Below are 20728 nucleotides of genomic sequence, written 5' to 3' on the forward strand. Positions count from 1 at the left end.
GTATCCTGCACAAGGACTCCCAAGACTCTTTGCATCTCTGCATTTTGAATTCTCTCCCCAGCTAAATAATAGACTGCCTGTTTATTTCTTCCACCAAAGTGCATGACCATACATTTTCCAACATTGTATTTCATTGCAGGCTCTCTGTTTCCTCAACACTACCCGCTCCTCCACCTATCTTCGTATCATCGGCAAATTTAGCCACAGATCCATTGATACCATAGTCCAAATCATTGACATACATCGTAAAAAGCAGTGGTCCCAACACCGACCCCTGTGGAACTCCACTGGTAACCAGCAGCCAGCCAGAATAGGATCCCTTTATTCCCACTCTCTGTTTTCTGCTGACCAGCCAATGCTCCACCCATGCTAGTAACATTCGTAAGCATGTTATTAGATCTTTAGGGTTTCAATGACAAGGAGAGGCTGGATAAGCTATTGGACTTTCCTTCCTGGAGTGTGGAAGATTGTGGAGTAAACTCTTAGAAGTTTATAAAAACGAGGAGCATAGATAAGGTGAACAGACACAGTCCTTTCTGCTCATTAGGGTGTCTAAAACTAGCGTGTGTAGGTTTTAACTGAGAAAGGACAGCTTTAAAGGGGACATAAGAGGCAACAAATGGTGTTGAGTATTTGGAACAAGTCACCAGAGGAGGTGGTGGAGGCAGGGCCATCTGCAACATTTAAAAGATATTTGGACAGCTACATGGATAAGAGAGATTTAGCAGGATGTGGGTCAAAAACAGACAAACCAGTTAGGCAGCTTGGATGAGTTGGGCTGAATGGCCTGCTTTCCTTGCTCTGTATCTCAATGAACCTGCTCATGGCTTCATTAAGAAGTATCCTGCCTGACCAATCTGATTGAATGTGTGAATGTGGATTAAATAAAATGTCAGGGAAGGTCGTGAAATTGATAGGGATTTTAGTGAGGCTTCTGACAAAATCCCACATGAGAGACTGGTCCAAAGCTCACAGGATCCTGGGCAAGTTTGTATTTTGGGTCCAAAATTATCCCAGTGATGGGAAGCTGAGGGTGATAGTGAAGGACTGCATTTGTTTCACAGGAACACAGGAATCGGTGCTGGGAACCACGGAACATGACAAGAGCTTAAAGGTTAATTTGCAGTTTTTGGCTTTGAATTGAGCATCACTGACATTATCTCTTACTGACTCATTGTACACCATGCCAGTAATTCCCATGACAGTCAGGAGCATTAACAAGCAATCTCTGAAATACTGGAGCTGCCGATCAGGATGTGCAGGATCTGTGAGGAGACACAAGAGGCTGCAGATGCTATAATCTGGATCACAAACAAAATGAGCTGCTGGAGCAACACAGTGGGTATCTTTGGAGGGATATTGGCAGTTAACCCTTCTGGTGGAGAGATCCTGAATCTGGACAGGGAGAAGAGGGGTGATAGCTAGTTTAAAAAAATGAAGAGGAGGGGTAGAGCAAGAACAGGCTGGTGAAATGTAGGTACAAGTCAGAAAGAGTGATAGGGAGATTGATGGGAGGGGGGAAGATTAAAGTGAAAATCGCAACAGAGGGCAACAGTGGGCTGCAGGAGACGGTCTGCGAGGAGTTCACGCTTCAGGAGAGAACAGTTCTGATGGAACAATTCTCAGACTCTCACTCAGATGCTGCCAGACTGCTGAGTACTTCCAGCACCTTTTGTTTATTTTAGATATCCAGTTTATTTTTACTTGTTAGTGGGCCTGAGCTCACTGGAGTTTTGAAGAATGAAGGGAGATCTTATTGAAACCTATTGAATATTGAAAGATCTGAATAGTGGATGTGGAGAGGATGTTTCCTATAGTAGGCGACTCTAGGACCAGAGGGCACATCCTCAGAATTGAGGTACATCCATTTAGAACAGAGATGAGAAAATATTTCTTTAGCCAGAGGTTGGTGAATCTGTGGAATTCATTGCCACAGATGGCTGTGCAGACCAAGACATTGGCTATATTTAAGGTGGAGGATGCTAGGTTCTTGATTCATCAGGGTCACAGGGGGAAGGCAGGACAGTGGAGTTGAGGGGGTTAATAAATCAGCCACATTGGATTGGTGGAGCAGACTTGATGGACCGAATGACCTAACTCTGCTCCCAGATCTTATGTTCTTATGGTCTTATGTTTTAATAAATTTTGGTGTTTTGATGAGTCGATCATAAGTGAGGAAGAGTGATAGGGGGAAGATTAAAGTGAAAATCGCAACAGAGGGCAACAGTGGGGTGCAGGAGAAGCTCTGTGAGGAGTTCACATTTCAGGAGAGAACAACTCTGTGGAATTCATTACTCCTTCCTTACATTTTCCCATGTACTGTGCTTGGATATCAAGTGATCGCTTTGTCCTCTTGCTGTCTGTTTGGCAGAAATACCCTATCAGGAAGCAATGACAGTGAATTAGAAAAACAATTCTGAAACCTCCAGGCTATAGATATCCAGCAGTATACAATACCTGGTCAATTTTATCCTCCTCCCCATCCTGTACCAGATCATAGAACAGTAAAGAATAGGAACACAACCTACAGCCCACGATGTCTGTGTCAAACACAATGCCAAATTAAACTAAATCTCTTCTGTCTCCACACGATGCATAGCCACCATACCCTACTCTGAAAGTGTTTGGAACACCGCTGTGTATCTGTGTCAACCAGCTCGGCACAATTCAACAGATGTCTGAATAAGGAAGGAAAACCTAACTCAGAATCATTTTGCCAAGGTAGAAATGTCAAATGCTAGACTAGGGGACATGCATTTAAAGAAGGTGCACAGGGCAAGTATTTTACACAGAGCCTGAGAAGAAATATTCTAAGTGCTTAAGAAGGGTTAAGATAAACATGTGAATATGAATGGGATGCCAACAATATTGATCTTGTACAGGCAGTATAAAATTGGTTTAATTTGGGATTGTGTTTGACACAGATACTGTGAGCTGAAAAACCTTTTTCTGTGCTGTACTGTTCTCTGTTCTATCCAATTGTTTGGAAAATCTGATGGACCGACATCCGGCTCACTTACTAGTTGTGAGTGTGAGCTGGGAGTGTGATGGAGCTGGGATGTGTACTTCTAGAACACCAGGAGCCAGGATCTAGAATTCTTGTAGAATTTCTCCTCCCTTTAAACTCAACATGATCACAGGAAATTTATTGCACTGTTGAGCAACATGAATTAAAAGTGCAATTGATTTTCAATGGAATTAACATACAATAGTGTAGAACACCTGACATTCTGGAATCTAGGATGCTGAATTATCAGATTTTTCACAAAAGTTGTTACTGATTTCTGTCAATGCTTACTTGTTTCTGTTAACACCCACTGAAGCTGCCATATCCTCCATTAACTTGACTTACCATCTCGAAGCTTTGAGGTGGCGGCATTGGAAATAAAAGTCAGTCCAGCATCCATAAAGACATGAACATTGTCAGCCCCTCCTCCAAAGCTGCAGCCAAGGTCATAAGAGTTCATCTGTTCAAAGACCTGAATAGAGACATGTTTCCCAAAGGGGTGAGAACAGAACAGTAATAACATTGTGCTTTACAATCTGACGATATCTTAAAAAGCTTCAGTGAAGGAAGCTCTCAGCTAACTAACCAGAGTCATAGACAGATGCAGGTGGAAACAGGCCCTTCTGCCTTTGGTCCACGCTGACCTCAACCTCTAATCTTTCTTCAAGCCCATTTTTTATTCTACCCACATTCCCATCACTTTTCCTTCAGTTTCTATCACTCAACAAAACACCGGGGTAATATGTCGTGACCAATTAGTCCACCCACTGGCACACCTTTGGAATGCAGGAGGAAAGCAGAGTACCCAGGGAAAACGCGTGTGGACACAGGTAGAACATGGAGATGGCTGGAGATTGGGATTGAAGCCAGGCCTCTGCTGCTACAGGAAGCAATTCTATCAACTGTGCTGCCACAAAATTCCCATAAATATACTACGCTTGCTGTTCTAGTTCACACTGAAACAGTAACTCGGTTGCTCCCTCCTGGAGATGCTGCCTAACTGCTGAATGTTGCCAACATTTTCAGCTTTTCCATTTGGACGAGTATGAAGGATGGCCAAATGCAAATTTGTTTAACACAAGTTAATTTGACATTGAAACACAAAAAATGCTGGAAACATGCAACCAGTCAGGAAACAGAGTTAGTGTTTTAGTTTTGAGATCCTTCTTACACAAGGAAACGGAAAGAACCAGCCCCAAGCAATCAACAGAAGCCAATGTGTCTGTTGTGTGAAAAAGTTTTTTCAAATGAGGCAATGAAACCATCCAGGCTGCTTTAACATTTGAAGAGAATACACTGTGATAAAACAAACAAGAACTTGGCTTATTTTCAGTCACTTCGTGAAAACCTTCCAAAACAGGAAACTCTTCAGTTCAAAACAATGATGGGTTGTGTGCTTCATACAACACTTCATTGCTCATTGGTAATTCTGGAAAGCCCCATTCAATTAGAAACAATCACCAGACCAGATGAATAAAATGATTCCATTAAGCAACAACTCTGTTCAAAGATGAGTAGATGAAATGTCTGAGAATGTGGAAGACATATACTTAGGACAACAGAATTTGCTCTGCATTTGGATGAGTCAACTTTACTAGGCAACAAATCTTTATTTCTTGGTTATGTTCACTTCATAAAAGATGACATTATGGTCAGCAAGATCATGGAGCTGATTATTGACTTCAGGAGAAAGAAACCAGAGGTTTGTGAGCCAGTCCTTATGGGTGATCAGAGGTGGAAAGGAAAATTTATATTCCTGAGTACTATCATTTATTAGGACCTGCCCTGGGTCCAGCCCATAGGTATTATTATGAAAAAAGCACAGCAGAGCCTCTACTTTTGAAGAGGTTTATGAAGATTCGCATATTATCTAAAACTTTGACAAACTTTGTGGTGGAAGGTATATTTACTGGTTGCATCATGGCCTGGCATGGAAATACCAATGCCCTTGAATGGAAACTCCTACAAAAAGTGGTGGATACAGCCTAGTTCATTGTGGGTAATGCCCTCCCCACAATTAAGCACATCTATATGGAGATCTGTTGTAGGAAAGCAGCATCCATCATCAAGGAACTCTCCTCCACCCCCACTCCCACATCCAGGACATGTCCTCTTCCCATTGCTGCCATCAAGGGGGTGGTACAGGAGCCTCAGGACCCAAAATACAAGATTCAGGAACAGTTATTACTAACGAAGGGTCTCGGTCCGAAACGTTGATTATTCATTTCCACAGATGCTGCCCGACCCGCTGAGTTCCTCCAGCGTGTTGTGCGTGTTACAGTTATTACTCCTTAGGCTCTTGAACCAGAGGGAATAACTTCACTCAATTTCACTTGCCCCACAAACTATGGACTAACTTTCAAGGCTTTTCAGCTCACGTTCTCAATATTATTTATTATTACTTTTTTCTCTTTCATTCTGTATTTGCACAGCTTTCTTTTTGTGCACATTGGTTGTTTGCTCGTCCTACAGGGTGTGGTCTTTCATTGATTCGATTGTGTTTCTTGTTTTTTTTGACCATGAGTGCCCACAAGAAAATGAATCTCAGGGCTGTATATATACTTAGATCATAAATTTACTTTCAATTTTGAAATCTGAACTTGATTATTTGCAAGGGAACTAGAAACATGTATGAAGGGAGAGTCAATATTTTTGGTTGTTGAGCAATTTTTCAAAGAGAACATTCCACTCACCAACATTCTTGCTTGTGCAACAGATGTGGCATCATCACTGACAGGATGCCACCAAGGATTATTACTTTCTTGAAACAGCTGTACCTGACATATTTACCATTCACTGTGTAATTGACAAACTTCAGTGATCGGCTACACAATCATTAAGTGCTGTTATCATAGCGTTATATAAAATCAAGTCAACTATTTAGAGAAATTGTATTGAGAATGATGAACAGTTTGAATGCTTGCTCTTGAACACAGAAGTCAGATGGCTCTCGAAACGAAACTGCCTGAGATGCTTTTATGCACTTTTTGAAACTTAGATAAAATTCTTTGAAGTCTCGAATACTTCATTCAGTATTCAACTCAAGAATATGAGCATGACATTGCTTATTTGTCAGAATTATTCACAAAGTTTGATGAAATGAATCTTCAATTGCATGGAAATTAATGTGAATCTTATCAAAGTCATATCAGTCCTCTCCACATTTCTGACCAAGTTAACCCTATTGGCTCACGTGACCTTTTCCAATTTCTGAGCCTCGCTGAGTTGGAAGAGATGGAATACCAGATGATGATCTTCAAGTATACTTTGCCCACCTGAGTGAGTTGCATAAGGACATGTCAGGAAGATTTCAGGTTCTTCTCTGGACTCAAATTCCAGATTGGGTAATCCACTACTGTACACTTGTAATGAGGAATTAATAGGAAGGATGGAGGAAGAACTGATCATACTACACAGTGACTTTAAGCAGAAGCCGAGGCACGAAAAAGTCATATCAAGACTTTTGGTTACAGTCTCTTAAATCAATCATGTACTGTGAAAGAAAGATCATGATGTTTTTTATTGCCTTTCTAACATCATATTTATTGGTGAGCAGTTTTAGTGCAGTCACACAACTTCTTTCAAAGCAATGAAACAGACCGTAAATTCCTGAACATGGGGATCTGAGACTCCTGAGTGACATTCAGCCTGATGTTGAAAAGCTGATACGTATCACTGCACCAAGCCCATCCATCTCATTGAAAGGTGAAAAAGCAATGAAGTAGTGAATAGTTGGGCTACTAATGTACATTCTAAAATTGTTGATGAAAATTGTTTTTACTCCAATTAAATACATTAATTTATTTATTTGTAGCTTTCAATAGGTTTGAAATTATTTTGCAATTATTTATCACTGCTTTGAATTTACAGCTCTCATTTTCTTTCTCTGTGCATCGTAAATCAAAATGTTTTATAGTTTTCAATGTAAGGGCTGGAGAGGGAAAGGGGTGCTGGAGATGTGATCCGAGAGGAAAGGTCAAAGTCAGGGTAAAATTTATTATCAGAGTGCATATCTGTCACCACGTTCAACCTTGAAATTCACTTTCCTCTGGGCATGCTCAGCAAATCTATAGAATCGTGACTATAACAGGTTCAATGAAAGATCTACCAGTATGTGCAAATGCAAATATAAATAAATACCAATAAATAACAAAGATATTAAATAACACAATACAGAGTCCTAAATGAGAGATTATTAGTTGTGGGAACTTCTCAATGTATGGGCAAGTGAGTGTAGTTATCCCCTTTTGGTCAAGAGCCTGATGGTTGAGGGGTAGTCACTGTTCTTGAACCTGGTGGTACAAGTCCTGTATCGAGAAAAGAGAATGGCCTGGGTGGTGAGGATCTCTGATGGTGGATGCTGCTGTCCTACAACAGTGTTTCATGTAGATGTGCTCAGTGGTTTTGAGGGCTTTACCCATGATATACTGGGCCTAATCCACTACCTTTTGTAGAATTTTCCATTCAAAGATATTGGTGTTTCCATACCAGGATGTGATGCAGCCAGTCAATACACCCTGCACTACACATCTATAGAAGATTGTCAGAGTTTTTGATGTTGTGCCAAAGCTCCACAGACTCCTAAGGCAGTAGAGTTGGTGCTGTGCTTACCCAAAGTGGTAACCGAGAAAAAGTTTGGAAATCGCTGAACTTGATGGTTGCTGATACCTCGGGAAAGCAGCTAACATAATCAGTGATGACTCCCACCCCGGTCATTTTCTTTTCTTCCCACCTTCCATGAGGCAGAAGAAATAAAAACTTCAGAACACGTCTCACCAGGTTCAAGGACAACTTCTTTCCCACTGTTTCCAGACTCTTGAGCGAAGCTCATATATAGTAAAGTTGAGCTCTTGATCTCCCAGTCTATCTCATTGTGACCCATACCTACACCGTGCATTCTCTGTACTATAACATTACATTCTGCATTCTGTTTCATTTTTGTTCTTCATGTACTTATGAATAGAGAGATCCATCTGCATGGCATGGAACAAAAGTCTTTTTATTGTCTCTCAGTACTTATTTCAACAATAAACTAGTTACCAGTGGCTCATCCCCTACGGGCTGGACTAATAAAGAGAGAAATCAGAGCCAATATCAGAGGTGGATGACTTACAGCAGAACTGGCCCATTCTTATACAGAGAAAGCAAGTTACCTGAGTTTGGTTGTAGAAATTGATATTGACTTAGGGAAGATGTTCATTCAGAAGGTGAGGTGAGTTGGAGATAGTGTAAAAATTTAGGAGGCCATAGACAGAGAAGTGAGAATGGAGGGGGGGCGGGTGGAGAATTAATGTGGATAGTAACATATTGACACTTACTACAAGGAGATTATGGGAGGTTGATGTGAGGGGTGGGGAGGTAAATAATTTTTCCTGTGTTTGCACTGGATATTGGCAATAGCACACCTGGAGTGTTGCACAATTTGTCCTCAGTGAGGATGTACCTGTAATGGGTGGAGTGCAGTGAGGACTCACAGACTGACTCAGGGATGGTAGGTACCCATAAGAGCAGAGGTTGAATAGACAAGGTCGTATTAGAAGGATGATGGGATGTATCACTGACATTCTTCCAGGATTGAATAGAATAGATGTAGGGAGGTGGCTTATCTCTGGATAAAGAGTCTAGGAGAGGAGGTTCCATCCCAGAATTAGGACCAGCCTGTTCATGATAAAGGATAGGAGCAAGCCATTTACCCAGTCGGTGAAGAATGGTTGAAATTCTCTACCCCAGAGGGACCGGGAGACTCAGTCACCGACCTCAGGCAGTCAGACCAGTGACAGACACATCTCTGAATATCCACAGATGGAAGGGTATTGCAGGAGGTGGTACTGAATTGGAAGATCTACCATGATCTTGCAGAATGGCGGAACAGACTCGATGGGCTGAATAGCCTTCTCCTACATTATGACAGCACGGTGTATAACAACTTGGAGCTGGAGACCCTTCCCTGATACCACATGATGGGGACTTCTATTTTATTTATTTTTGTGTTTGTGCTTTTATCCAGTTTTAAATCACTTTGAGCTACATCATCTGTATGAAAAGTGCTCTATAAATAATTTTTTTTATCATTTTTTTTTCACACCAGAACAATCCATGGTGTGACAATGGTCCAAAACCTACACCTACCTTGCTTTGTGTAAGTTTGTTCTTTTTGTTGAGGATGTAGATTGCACTATCCACAGCAACCAGGCAGACCTTCCCGGTGTCTCCAATTTCAATGTTCAGTTCTGCGGAGGATCCTGGCTCATATTCCCTGTGCATATCTTTGATTGTAATCTACAGTGAACAGCAATATTGGAGGCACTGAGCCTGGCTTTGTACCATTTTACAAAGAACAGCAAACAGTACAGCAGAGGGACAAGCCCTTCAGATCATGTTGTTGTGCCAGCCTAATCCCTTCTACCTGCGAGTTGTCCCAAACCCACTATTACCTGTGTCAGGCTGGGGCTGATAACTATTCATCCCACAGATACCGAGAATTCCAGGATTTTGTTTTTGTTACCAGAGAGAGCTGCAGGAAATTTCCTCCCTTGTCCTGCTACATGAACACTGCATCAGCCTTTGACCTCTCCACCCAACGTCCGAACCGTAGAGGCAGATGTTGGAATACAGTGCAACAAGTGACCAGCTGGAAGAATAGCTGGAGATTGAGAAGCACCTAAGAATAGTTCTGCAGATTGCTTGTTGCTTTAGTTTCTTTGAGTACAACCTAATTTTGGAGGTAATGCCCAGCACAACACCATCTCTAAATCATGCGTAGAGTGCAACTATTTCAGGGTGGAATTTGGTTTCCGCAGGTTGTAGAGTCATTGAGTCAGAAATTAAATATGAACAAATATGAAGAGAGAACTGCAGAAAAGGTGCGTTTTGTTTCCATAGTAACACATCTTTTCAATGCCTGGAAAGGTGGAGGAAGGAGATTCAATGGTGGCCTTCAAGCGATATGTAATCAAAAAAGAAAAAGGTTGGCAAACTCTAGGGGGAGAAAAATCAAAGACTGGGATTAATCCTAGAACTCTTTCAAAGAGCTGGCATCAACATGATGGGCCAAGTGGCGTCCTTCTCTTCTGTCCTAGTCCCAAGTATTATTTTAATTGAGGTATTTCTATTTCTACAGGACAGACAAATGGGACGGAGTATTACTGGTTCTATATGATCTGTGGTGGCTTCTCAGTGCTAGTGTTATAATCTTCACTGGGGTGGGGGGGTGGAATTATCATCCTTGCCATGTGTGCTTGTTACTTAGTAAGGAGAAAATCAACAGAGACAAGAATGAGGTTTGGCGTTCATGCAAGCCCTTCTCATCATTTATTGAATGCGATGGTTGTTGCTACAGGGAACGTCACAGCACAAAGATAACTTCATAAGACTATAAGATATAGGAGCAGAATTAGGTAAATTAGCCCATCAAGTCTGCTCTGCCATTTCATCATGGCTGATCCATTTTCCCTCTCAGACCCAAACTCCTGCCTTCTCCCCGTATCCCTTCATGCCCTGATTAATCACGAATCTATCAACCCCTGCCTTGTAGATACCCAATGACTTGGCCTCCACAACTGCATGTGACAACGAGTTCCACAGATCGACCACTCTCTGGCTAAAGAAATTCCTTCTCTTCTCCATTCTGCGAGGATGCCCCTCTATTCTGAGGCTGGGTCCCCCTGGTCTTAGACTCTCCCACCATAGGAAACATCCTCTCTATCAAGGCCTCTCAAAATTCAATAGGTTTCAATGAAATCACCCTCTCCTTCAGAGTTCTAGTGAATACAGGCCCAGAGACGTCAAATACTCCTATCATACTTGAAGAGCAGGGAAGCACAACCCTACCTCTCCCTCACAAACATCCTTCACATCAATCCATGCAGAGTTTGCCACCATCTCGGTCTTGCCCCTGACCTCCACATAGTAGTACAGGACAAGGCGGAAGGAGGGCACCATGTCCAAGCTGAGTGGGATGGTGAGTTTGGTCACCTCAGATTTTTCAATGTGGCCTATCTTCAGAACCTTGCCTTTGTTTATGACCTGCAGAAGAGAAATGTGAGAACATCCGTTATTACCAGCTCAAAAAACACATCAAAAAACTCAGACAGAATGAGGCGGGGGTGGGTGTGTGTGTGTGTGTGTGTGTGTGTGTGTGTGTGTGTGTGTGTGTGTGTGTGTGTGTGTGTGTGCGCGCGCGCGCGCCTGTCTGTCTGTGTGTTTCCGCGTGTGTGTGTCGATTTCTGTGTCTGTTTCTGTCTGTCTCTTTCCGTGTGTGTGTGTGTGTGTGTGTGTGTGTGCGTCTATCTGTGTGTCTGTCTGTGCTGTGTGTGTGTGTATGTATGTGTTTCTCTGTGTGTGTGTGTGTGTGTGTGTGTGTGTGTGTGTGTGTGTGTGTGTGTTTCTCTGTGTGTCTGTCTTTCTGTGTTATGTGTGTATGTGTTTCTCTGTGTATTTATGTACGCGTGCACCTGAGGCAGATTCCTGCTCCTGTGTGTCCACATGTAAATATAGAAGACACTGGGGGGCACTTCTTCACAGGGGAACCTAGAATTTGGGCTCACTGTTTAAAACAAATCGGCTGTCAGTTCAGACAAGAATGAAGTGAAAATCCTCTCTCAGAGGCTAGTGAAACTCCCTCAGTGTCTTTGCATATTGTGAAGGTGGGAATTCTTAATAAGTGAGGGCTTGAAAGGGTACTGGGAAGTGAGGAAGATGGGAACAAGGTCTGTTTTCCTAGCAGGCACAGGCTTAAGGTGAGAGGGGAGTGATTTACTGAGGGGCAGGTTTTTCATTTAGAGGATGGTCACTATATACAAGTTGTCAGGGGAAGTCACCTGAACAAAGAGTGGAAACGTTTGCCAAACCTGGGCAAATTGAACTAGCTTAGCTGGGAAACCGGGCTAGCATGGGCCAGATGGGTGAAAGGCCCCATTTCTGTGATGTATGATTCTGTTTGCTGTCCTATACCACATCTGAGCAGGGAAAGATTCTCAGTGCGACAACAACGTAAGACACCAACCAGGTAATAAAAGTACTTGACGTTCCCAGCATTGGCAGCGGTGATGGCTCTTATATCGGCAGAGAACGATGCGTCGGGGTCAAACACGTTGTGCGGTATGGTCAGGTGGAGGTAGCTCTTGCTCTCCGACTGGTAGATGTGAATGGTCTTCTGTGCTTCACTGGCTTCTGCCCCGGCCTCGCCGTTCCCAGCGATCACCTGGTGGAAGAACGTCCACAAGGGTGATACATAACACATGACCCTGTCTGGTCCAGGCATTGATTTGTTGAGGCAGTGCAGGGTGCAGGACAGGCCCTTCCGGCCTGTCGAGCTGCGCTGCCCACGGTCCCTAGCCTAATCACGGGACAAATTTACAACCAATTAACCTACCAACCGGACTGAGAGAGAAAACCAGAGCACCCGGAGGAAACCCACGTGGTCACCGGGAGAACGTACAAGCTCCTTTCAGGCAGCAGTGGGAATTGAACCCGGGTCGCTGGGACTCTGAAGTGTTGTGCTAACCACTACACTACAGTGCCACCCAGTGACCAGGGAAGTTTTTGTTGATTTGATGAAGATCGCGGTATCAGTACTGTGATTATCACCAGTGTGGGCCGGACTAGTTTTGATGGCCTGTGGCATGTGCAGCTGCCTCATACATCAGAGAGTAAGAGACAGAGAGAAAATGAGAGTGAGAGACCAAGATAGAGAGAGAGAGAGAGAGAGAGATAGTGTGTGGAGTTTGCACATACTCCATGTGAGTTTGAGAGTTTCACACAGGTGCTCCTGTTTCTTCCCACATCCCAAAGATGTGCAGTCAGGAGGTTAACTAGCTGCTGTATATTGCCCCTAATGTATGGGTGAGGGCTAGAGGTAGAATGTGGGGGTGTGCTTCTTGATCAGAATGTGGAGAGAATAAACTGGGATTACTGTAGGATTGGGGAAATGGTCAGTGCAGACTCAATGGACTCAACAGCCTGCTTCTGTTCTCTGTCTTCCTATGAATAAAAATGGGGAGAATGTTAATTCAACGCGTGGCAAAAATCATATATAGTATATACTGTGTATACTGGACTCTAGTCATAGAAAGGCACAGTACAGAGACAGACTATATCTCCTGGAAGTCTCCTGCATATTAATAGTGGCTCCCTGATGCCCGCAAGTTATGTACAATGTCCCGGAAATCAATTTTTTTGAGAGCGAGCAAAAAAGAGAGAGAGAGCGAGAGAACGTGAGAGACCACGAGAGAGCGCGCGAGAGAGAGAGCGAGCGAGAGCGTGAGAGGCCACGAGAGAGCGCATGCGCAAGAGACAGAGACAGACAGAGAGAGCGCGCGTGAGAGAGAGAGCACGTGAGAGAGTGAGAGCGAACGAGAGAGTGTGAGAGACCATGAGAGAGCACACGTGTGTGAGAGAGAGAGTGAGTGCGAGAGAGACGACGAGAGCGAGAGAGCGCGCGCGCCATGGAAGTGCTCCAAAAAAAGAAAATATAAAATGAACGTCACCCCAGACTACACTAAAGTTTATCCCTGCCTAATAGGGGTCAAAATAATGACAGTGTTGCTCGCTGCACTGTTTGCAACAGTGACTTTTCTATTGCCTATGGTCGGTTAAGACTGTAAAAGATATGTTGAGGTGAGTTTAACAGGTGTCACTCGTTCATTAGCATAGCTAACGTTATTTAAACTAGCTGGCCAGCTGCTAGGGAGCTACTCTATTGCAGACATCCCACCTCTCCCGGAGGTTCCGGGAATCTCCTGCAAATTGATGGTGCTATCTCCATGAAATGAGTTTTTGCAGGATGGGATGTCTGCGCGCGCGCGCGCGCGCGCACACACACACACACACACACGCACACACACATATTCACACACATACACTATCAAATGTCTTATCAGCCAACCATGTGGCAGCAACTCAATGCATAAGATCATGTAGACATGGTCAAGAGATTCAGTTGTTATCCAGGTCAAATATCAAGCTGGGGAAAGAATGTGATATGAGTGGCTTTAGACATTGGAATGACTGCTGGTGCCAAATGGGATCAATTATCTCAGAAACTGCTAATCGCTTGGGCTTTTCACACACAGAATCTCTAGATTTTAGAAAGAACGGTGCAAAAACCAAAGACAATCTAGTGAGCAGCTGTTCTTGATAATAAGAAAGATCAGAGGTCATAGGAGAAAGGTCAGACTGGATCAAACTGACAGGAAGGCAGCAGCAACACAAATAACCAGGCATTACACCAGTGGTGAGTGAAACAGCACATTAAACTTTCAATTGGATGAGCAAAATAAACTTTTTGGCATTTGCTAAATTAATACTTGCGCTTTTTAAATCAGTGAGACACAGCACAGAAGCAGTCTCGTAGATATTCTTTGTTCCTACCTTGATATCAAAAGCTTCTGTATCTGATGGAGGTGAAATTGTCAGCAAAGCCTGCCCATCCTGTTGTGTTCTCGATGTCCTCTCATATCCTTCTAACTGGACTGGAACCTTACTAGCGGGAAATCCATCAGGATAAGTCACCCGGACCTACAACACAAACCGTAGCTGAGGTCACCGAAATCTCTAGAAGGATCATCCCAAAACTTACCTTCACTGTGAAAACAGAGTGGTTATCAGTACGCGCGTAACACCACACTCTGTCTGCATTTACAATCAGATTCAAAATCACTGGCATGCCATAAATTTTTTTTTGTTTTGTGGCAGCAGTACATTCTAATACATAATAATAAAAACTATCATTTACAATAGGAAGTTTATATAAAATAATAAATTTAAGTAAGTGGGGCAAAACGAGAGGGAAACGCTGAGGAAGTGTTCATGGGCTCATTGTCTATTCAGAAATTTAATGGTGGAGGGGAAGGAGCTGTTCCTAAAACACTGAGCTTACCTCCTCCTTGATGGTAGCAGTGGAGTGGGGCGTGCTCAAGGTGACAGGGATCCTTCATTTTTGTAATTTATTTTTTATCGAATTTCATCATCAAACATTTCCATAAGATGTATTTCAGCTACTGTACATATATATCACATAATCATATTTGTCACAAATCTCCACATAATATTTATCTGAGATATACACATAGAAAAGAGGAAAGAAGGAACAATCGAAAGAAGAAAACTATGTACATATTAGGGAGTGATCTTTTTTTTTACAACATATTCATTGACTTGTGAGAATAAAATCAGGCCTATGAGGTGTTATGCAGTTAAACCATTTTTTCCAGTATGAATAAAATTGTTCCAACTTATGATTAACAGATGCTGTTATCTTCTCTATTTTGTAAATGTCCATTGTAATTACCATCCATACATTCAAAGTTGGGCTCTCCTGTGATAACCATTTCCTGGTAAGGGTCTTTTTACCAGTCACCAGCAGTATATTCATTAAATTGCCTGTATGGAGGATGGAAAGTATCCTCTCCTCAATGTTTTTCCATTGAGCGTCATATGATGGATTGCACCAGCATATCACAGCTCTCAATTGTGCTGCAAAATAATAATCTCTAAGAGAAGGTAGGCCCCATCACCCCTTTTCCTTGGCTATTTGCAAAGTTTTGAGACGAACCCTAGGCCTTTTACATTGCCATATATATCTTGATAGCATGTTGTTCCATTCATTGAATTGATTTTGGTTAATCTCTATTAGTACGGTCTGAAAGAGATATAGTAGTCTGGGCAGTATATTCATTTTAATAGATTCAATCATTGAACTGAGACCAAGAAAAGGAATTAGCAAATAATATTGAAGAGGATACTAAAAGCTTTTTCAAGTCTATAAAGAGTAAAAGACAGGTGAGAGTAGATGTAGGACCGATAGAAAATGATGCTGGAGAAATTGTAATGGGAGATAAGGAGATGGCAGAGGAACTGAACGAGTATTTCGCATCAGTCTTCACTGAGGAAGACACCAGCAGTATACCGGACACTCAAGGGTGGCAGGGAAGAGAAGTGTGCGCAGTCACAATTACGACAGAGAAAGTACTCAGGAAGCTGAATAGGCTAAGGGTCGATAAATCTCCTGGACCAGATGGAATGCACCCTTGTGTTCTGAAGGAAGTAGCTGTGGAGATTGCGGAGGCACTAGCGATGATCTTTCAAAAGTCGATAGATTCTGGCATGGTTCCGGAAGACTGGAAGATTGCAAATGTCACTCCGCTATTTAAGAAGGGGGCAAGGAAGCAAAAAGGAAATTATAGACCTGTTAGCTTGACATCGGTGGTTGGGAAGTTGTTGGAGTCGATTGCCAAGGATGAGGTTACAGAGTACCTAGAGGCATATGAAAAGATAGGCAGAACTCAGCATGGATTCCTTAAATGATTCTGGGAATGAGAGGGTTAACATATGAGGAATGTTTGTCTGCTCTTGGACTGTATTCCTTGGAGGTTAGAAGAATGAGGGGAGACCTCATAGAAACATTTTGAATGTTAAAAGGCATGGACAGACTGGATGTGGCAAAGTTGTTTCCCATGATGGGGGAGTCTAGTACGAGAGGGCATGACTTAAGGATTGAAGGGCACCCTTTCAGAACAGAAATGCGGAGAAATTTTTTTAGTCAGAGGGTGGTGAATCTATGGAATTTGTTGCCACGGGCAGCAGTGGAGGCCAAGTCATTGGGTGTATTTAAGGTAGAGATTGATAGGTATCTGAATAGCCAAGGCATCAAAGGTTATGGTGAGAAGGCGGGGGAGTGAGACTAAATAGGAGAATGGATCAGCCCATGATAAAATGGCGGAGCAGACTTGGGCCGAATGGCCTACTTCTGCTCCTTTGTTTTATGGTCTTATGGTCTTGAACTTCCCACCCCTTACCTTAAAGCTATGTCCTCTTGTACTGAGCAGTGGTGCCCTGGGGAAGAGGCGCTGCCTATCCACTCTATCTATTCCTCTTATTATCTTGTACACCTCTATCATGTCTCCTCTCATCCTCCTTCTCTCCAAAGAGTACAGCCCTAGCTCCCTTAATCTCTGATCAATATGCATACTCTCTAAACTAAGCAGCATTCTGGTAAATCTCCTCTGTACCCTTTCCAATGCTTCCACATCCTTCCTATAGTGAGGCGACCAGAACTGGACACAGTACTCCAAGTGTGGCCTAACCAGAGTTTTATAGAGCTGCATCATTACATCGTGACTCTTAAACTCTATCCTTCGACTTATGAAAGCTAACACCCCGTAAACTTTCTTAACTACCCTATCCACCTGTGAGGCAGGTGTTTATTTTGCCTTTGTCTTTTCCAAATGTTATGAAATAGTCTATTCTTGTATATACATAATGGAGGGCAGAATAATGAGTGTAATCCCTTCTGCTGGGGAAAAAGTCCCTCTATATATCAATTAGACCAACATCCTCAAAAACAGTGTTAACTTTCTTATGTAAGGACTTTGTTTCATAAGTTTTTCTGTTGGAAGATTCTAACTTTGGTTGTAATTGTAAATTTAAGTCTCCCCCACATATAAAGAGACCTTCTGTTTCAGTTACCATAATATTAGTAATTTTCTGGAAGTAACTAATGTGACATGGATTCTTGATGATGTACAATGCTTTCTGAGGCATTGCCTTCTGAAGATGTCCTCAATGCTGGGGAAGCCAGTGTTCATGATGAAGTTGGTTGCGTTTCAACCTTTCTGCGGCTTTTTCTGATCCCGCGCAGTGGCCCCTCCAAACCAGAAGGCGAAGCAACTATTTGGAATATTCCCCATTGAACCTTTGCACAAATTTGCATGTGCCTTTGGTGACCAAGTCTGCATAAACTCTTAATGAAACATTGCTGCTCTTATGCTTTCTTTGCAATTGTATCAATATGTTAGGGCCAGGATAGACCTTTAGAGATGTAGACACCTAGGAACTTGAAACCACTCGCCCTTTCTACAGCTGATCCCATGATGAGGACTGCTGTGTGTTCTTTTGACTTTCCCTTCCTGAGGTCCACAATCAATTTCTTGGTCTTACTGATATTGAGTGCAAGGTTGTTGTTGCTACACCACTCGACTAGCTGATCTATCTCACTCCTGTATGCCTCCTAATCACCATCTAAAATTCTGCCAACCATATACACTATATTCTGCATTTTGGTTTCCTTTTTGGTATCAATGCAATATGTACAAAATGATCTGCTTGGATGATGCACAAACAAAAGCTTTTCACTGTATCTAAGAACATGGAGGATCTTGATCAACTGGGTAAGTGGGACAAACATTGGCAAATGGCTTTCAATACAGTTCAGTGGGAAGTGATGTCTTTTGGCAAGTCAGACGGGGATGGAATGTACAGTGAATCGTTGTGCCCAGAGGAATGTTGTAGAACAGAGGGGTCTGTAAGTACAGGCACAGAAGTCGTTGAAAGTGGCATCACGGGTACACGGGGTGGCCAAGAAGGCATTTGGCATGCTGGCCTTCATCATGCAAGACATTGTGTATGGGAGTCATGACATTATACTACAGTTGTATAAAACCTTGCTGAGGTCGCATTTGGAATATTGTGTAGAGTTCCTGTCGCTCTGTTATAGGAAAGATCAGTAAACTGGAAAAAGTGGAAAGAAGGTTGACAAGGATGCTACAAGGACTTGAGTTCCTGAGATATAGGGGTGAGGCAGGTTGAGCAGACTAGATCTTTATTTCTTGGAACATAGGGGACAACCAAATTTTCCAGGCAAAATGAGCTAAACATTAAAGGGAATAGGTTTAAGGTGATAGAGGAAGATTTAAAAGGGACCTGTGGAGAAAATTTATCATGCAGAAGGTGGTGAGATCTATCAAACAAGTTGCCAGAAGAAGTGGTTGAGGCAGATTCAGATCAATAGTCAAGAGACACTTGGTCAGGTATGTTGGTAGAAAAGAGAGTAGATCTGACCTCAGAAGCTTTTATATAGTCATAGATTCATAAAGTATGGAGTGGAGCTGCTGAGCACATTTAATCAGATGCATTTTTTTTGTAACAGGTCTCTGGAACCCAGAAAATGGGGACTAAGAAAATGAACAGGCAAGTGTGAGCTGGCGTGTCAATATGCATTTGAGGTGGTCTTTGCCAGTCAGGGTAAGGAGTGTAGGAGGGCAGTATGTTGAATTTGTACAAGACATTGCTGAGTATTAGAGGATTGTGTACAGTTTTGTCACCCTGTTGTAGAAAAAACAATAAGACCATAAGACATCAATAAACTAGGAAAATGCAAAGATGATTTACAAGGATGCTGCTGGGACTTAAGGATCTGAGATCTAGGGGGAAGGAAGAAAACCAGACAGCGGCTGAGGTCAAGATTGAACCTATGTTAGCAGAGCTGTGTTGATGCAGCTTTACCTGCTGTGCCAGTGTTTGGTGACGCACCTCTTAAGCTTTACATTCCTATAGCATGGAATCTAGGCCCCCCACCTCACTGACCGTAAACCTCACAATCTGACACAGATTTACATTCCATTGGAGAAGCTCCACTTTGTTCTGAGCTGCGGCAATGATACGTACCAAAACATTGAAGGTGAGCTGTGGTGCAAAATAGCCACTTGTTCTTGACAGGTCAATAACGTAGGGAGAGGATACAAACTTTATGTTGTTCTCCTCCAGTTCCTCCATCTGTCCACCTGTTGGAAAGAGCAACAGGTACTTATTATATCTGTTCTTTGTTTAATTTTTTTTTTACTTTAACTCACATCTATTTTCACCACTATTTAAATCAGTACGTCCACTAAGTGTTTATGGTAAACGGCAATTGATGCACCTGCAGTAATTACAATGCGTGTGTGCTGATGTTCCAGGGTGATATTCTACTGTGGCCACTAGGGTGACCTTGTGCACTGCAATATAACAAATCAGAAAATCAGGCCCTTTGGTCCACAGTCCATGCTGACCCTCTTATACCACTCCCATGTTGTTCTCCCCAGGACTCTCCTACCTGATTTTGTTTTTTGTCGATGTTCTCTTCTACTGTCCCAAATGGAACACCTCTAATAATCCCCCATCCTAGTATTCATAAATCCTGATGACGTAGCATGTTTGCTAAACTCACCGGGTTCCCATTTCTAGAGCTCTCTTTAAACTCACTGGAGCCCGATTTCCAACACTCCTTTTAAAGCCGCTTTCCCCTTTTAAATTTATCTATTTCACTGGAACGTTTATGACAGGACAGGGTAACATCTCAAATGAAGTAAATTAAAAATATATTTTTGTAGTAACAGGCAATAGTCCAGAAAATCTCTGAGTCCAGCACCACTGGTCTTGGGGGTGGTGGATTAACAAGAGTTTATCTGGAAGTGCTCTAGCAAAGGCACAGTTTGACCATTTTCTGTCCATTACTTACCCACCAAGATGTGTTGCATGTAAGGACAAGGATCCTGCACTCTACTGGAGCTCACGACAGGCCAGCAGGACCTGGGAGCCCTGGATATGGACCATCCCCTCTGCAAGGTTTGCTCGAGGGGCGATGGTGAGGTCGCTCACTGTTACCAAGCAGGCAGGCAGTCTGAGAATCCTCCCAGGCAGCCAAGCAGGAAGCAACAGGGTTTATTCAGCATGACCTGCCCCCATCTCAGCTGCTTCCTGGAACCCATTAACACCAGAGAATCAGGAAATCCGGAGCAACGCACACAAAATGGTGGAGGAACTCTGCTGGTCAGGCAGCATCTGTGAAAGGGAATAAAGAGTCGGCGTTTTGAGCCAAAACCCTTCGTCATGATCAACCACTGCAAGCGAGGAAAGGTGGCACCAGGAAGACGAGATGGAGACAGCAAGCACTGATGGTGCCAG

General features: G+C 42.9%; 1 protein-coding gene across 1 annotated transcript in view; it reads right to left on the reverse strand.

The window, feature by feature from the left end:
• Positions 1-20728, reverse strand: part of LOC140198096 (complement C4-like) — a 125785-nt gene that overhangs the window by 68241 nt on the left and 36816 nt on the right. The window contains exons 10-16 of the mRNA XM_072258996.1: positions 19451-19566; positions 14378-14524; positions 12012-12209; positions 10838-11032; positions 9137-9286; positions 3353-3479; positions 2307-2378 (exon numbers count right to left, since the gene is read on the reverse strand). Coding sequence (XP_072115097.1) covers positions 2307-2378; positions 3353-3479; positions 9137-9286; positions 10838-11032; positions 12012-12209; positions 14378-14524; positions 19451-19566 — 1005 coding nt within the window. The remainder of the gene's footprint in view (positions 1-2306; positions 2379-3352; positions 3480-9136; positions 9287-10837; positions 11033-12011; positions 12210-14377; positions 14525-19450; positions 19567-20728) is intronic.

This window comes from Mobula birostris, chromosome 5, assembly GCF_030028105.1.
Source record: "Mobula birostris isolate sMobBir1 chromosome 5, sMobBir1.hap1, whole genome shotgun sequence".
Classification (NCBI taxonomy): Eukaryota; Metazoa; Chordata; class Chondrichthyes; order Myliobatiformes; family Myliobatidae; genus Mobula; species Mobula birostris.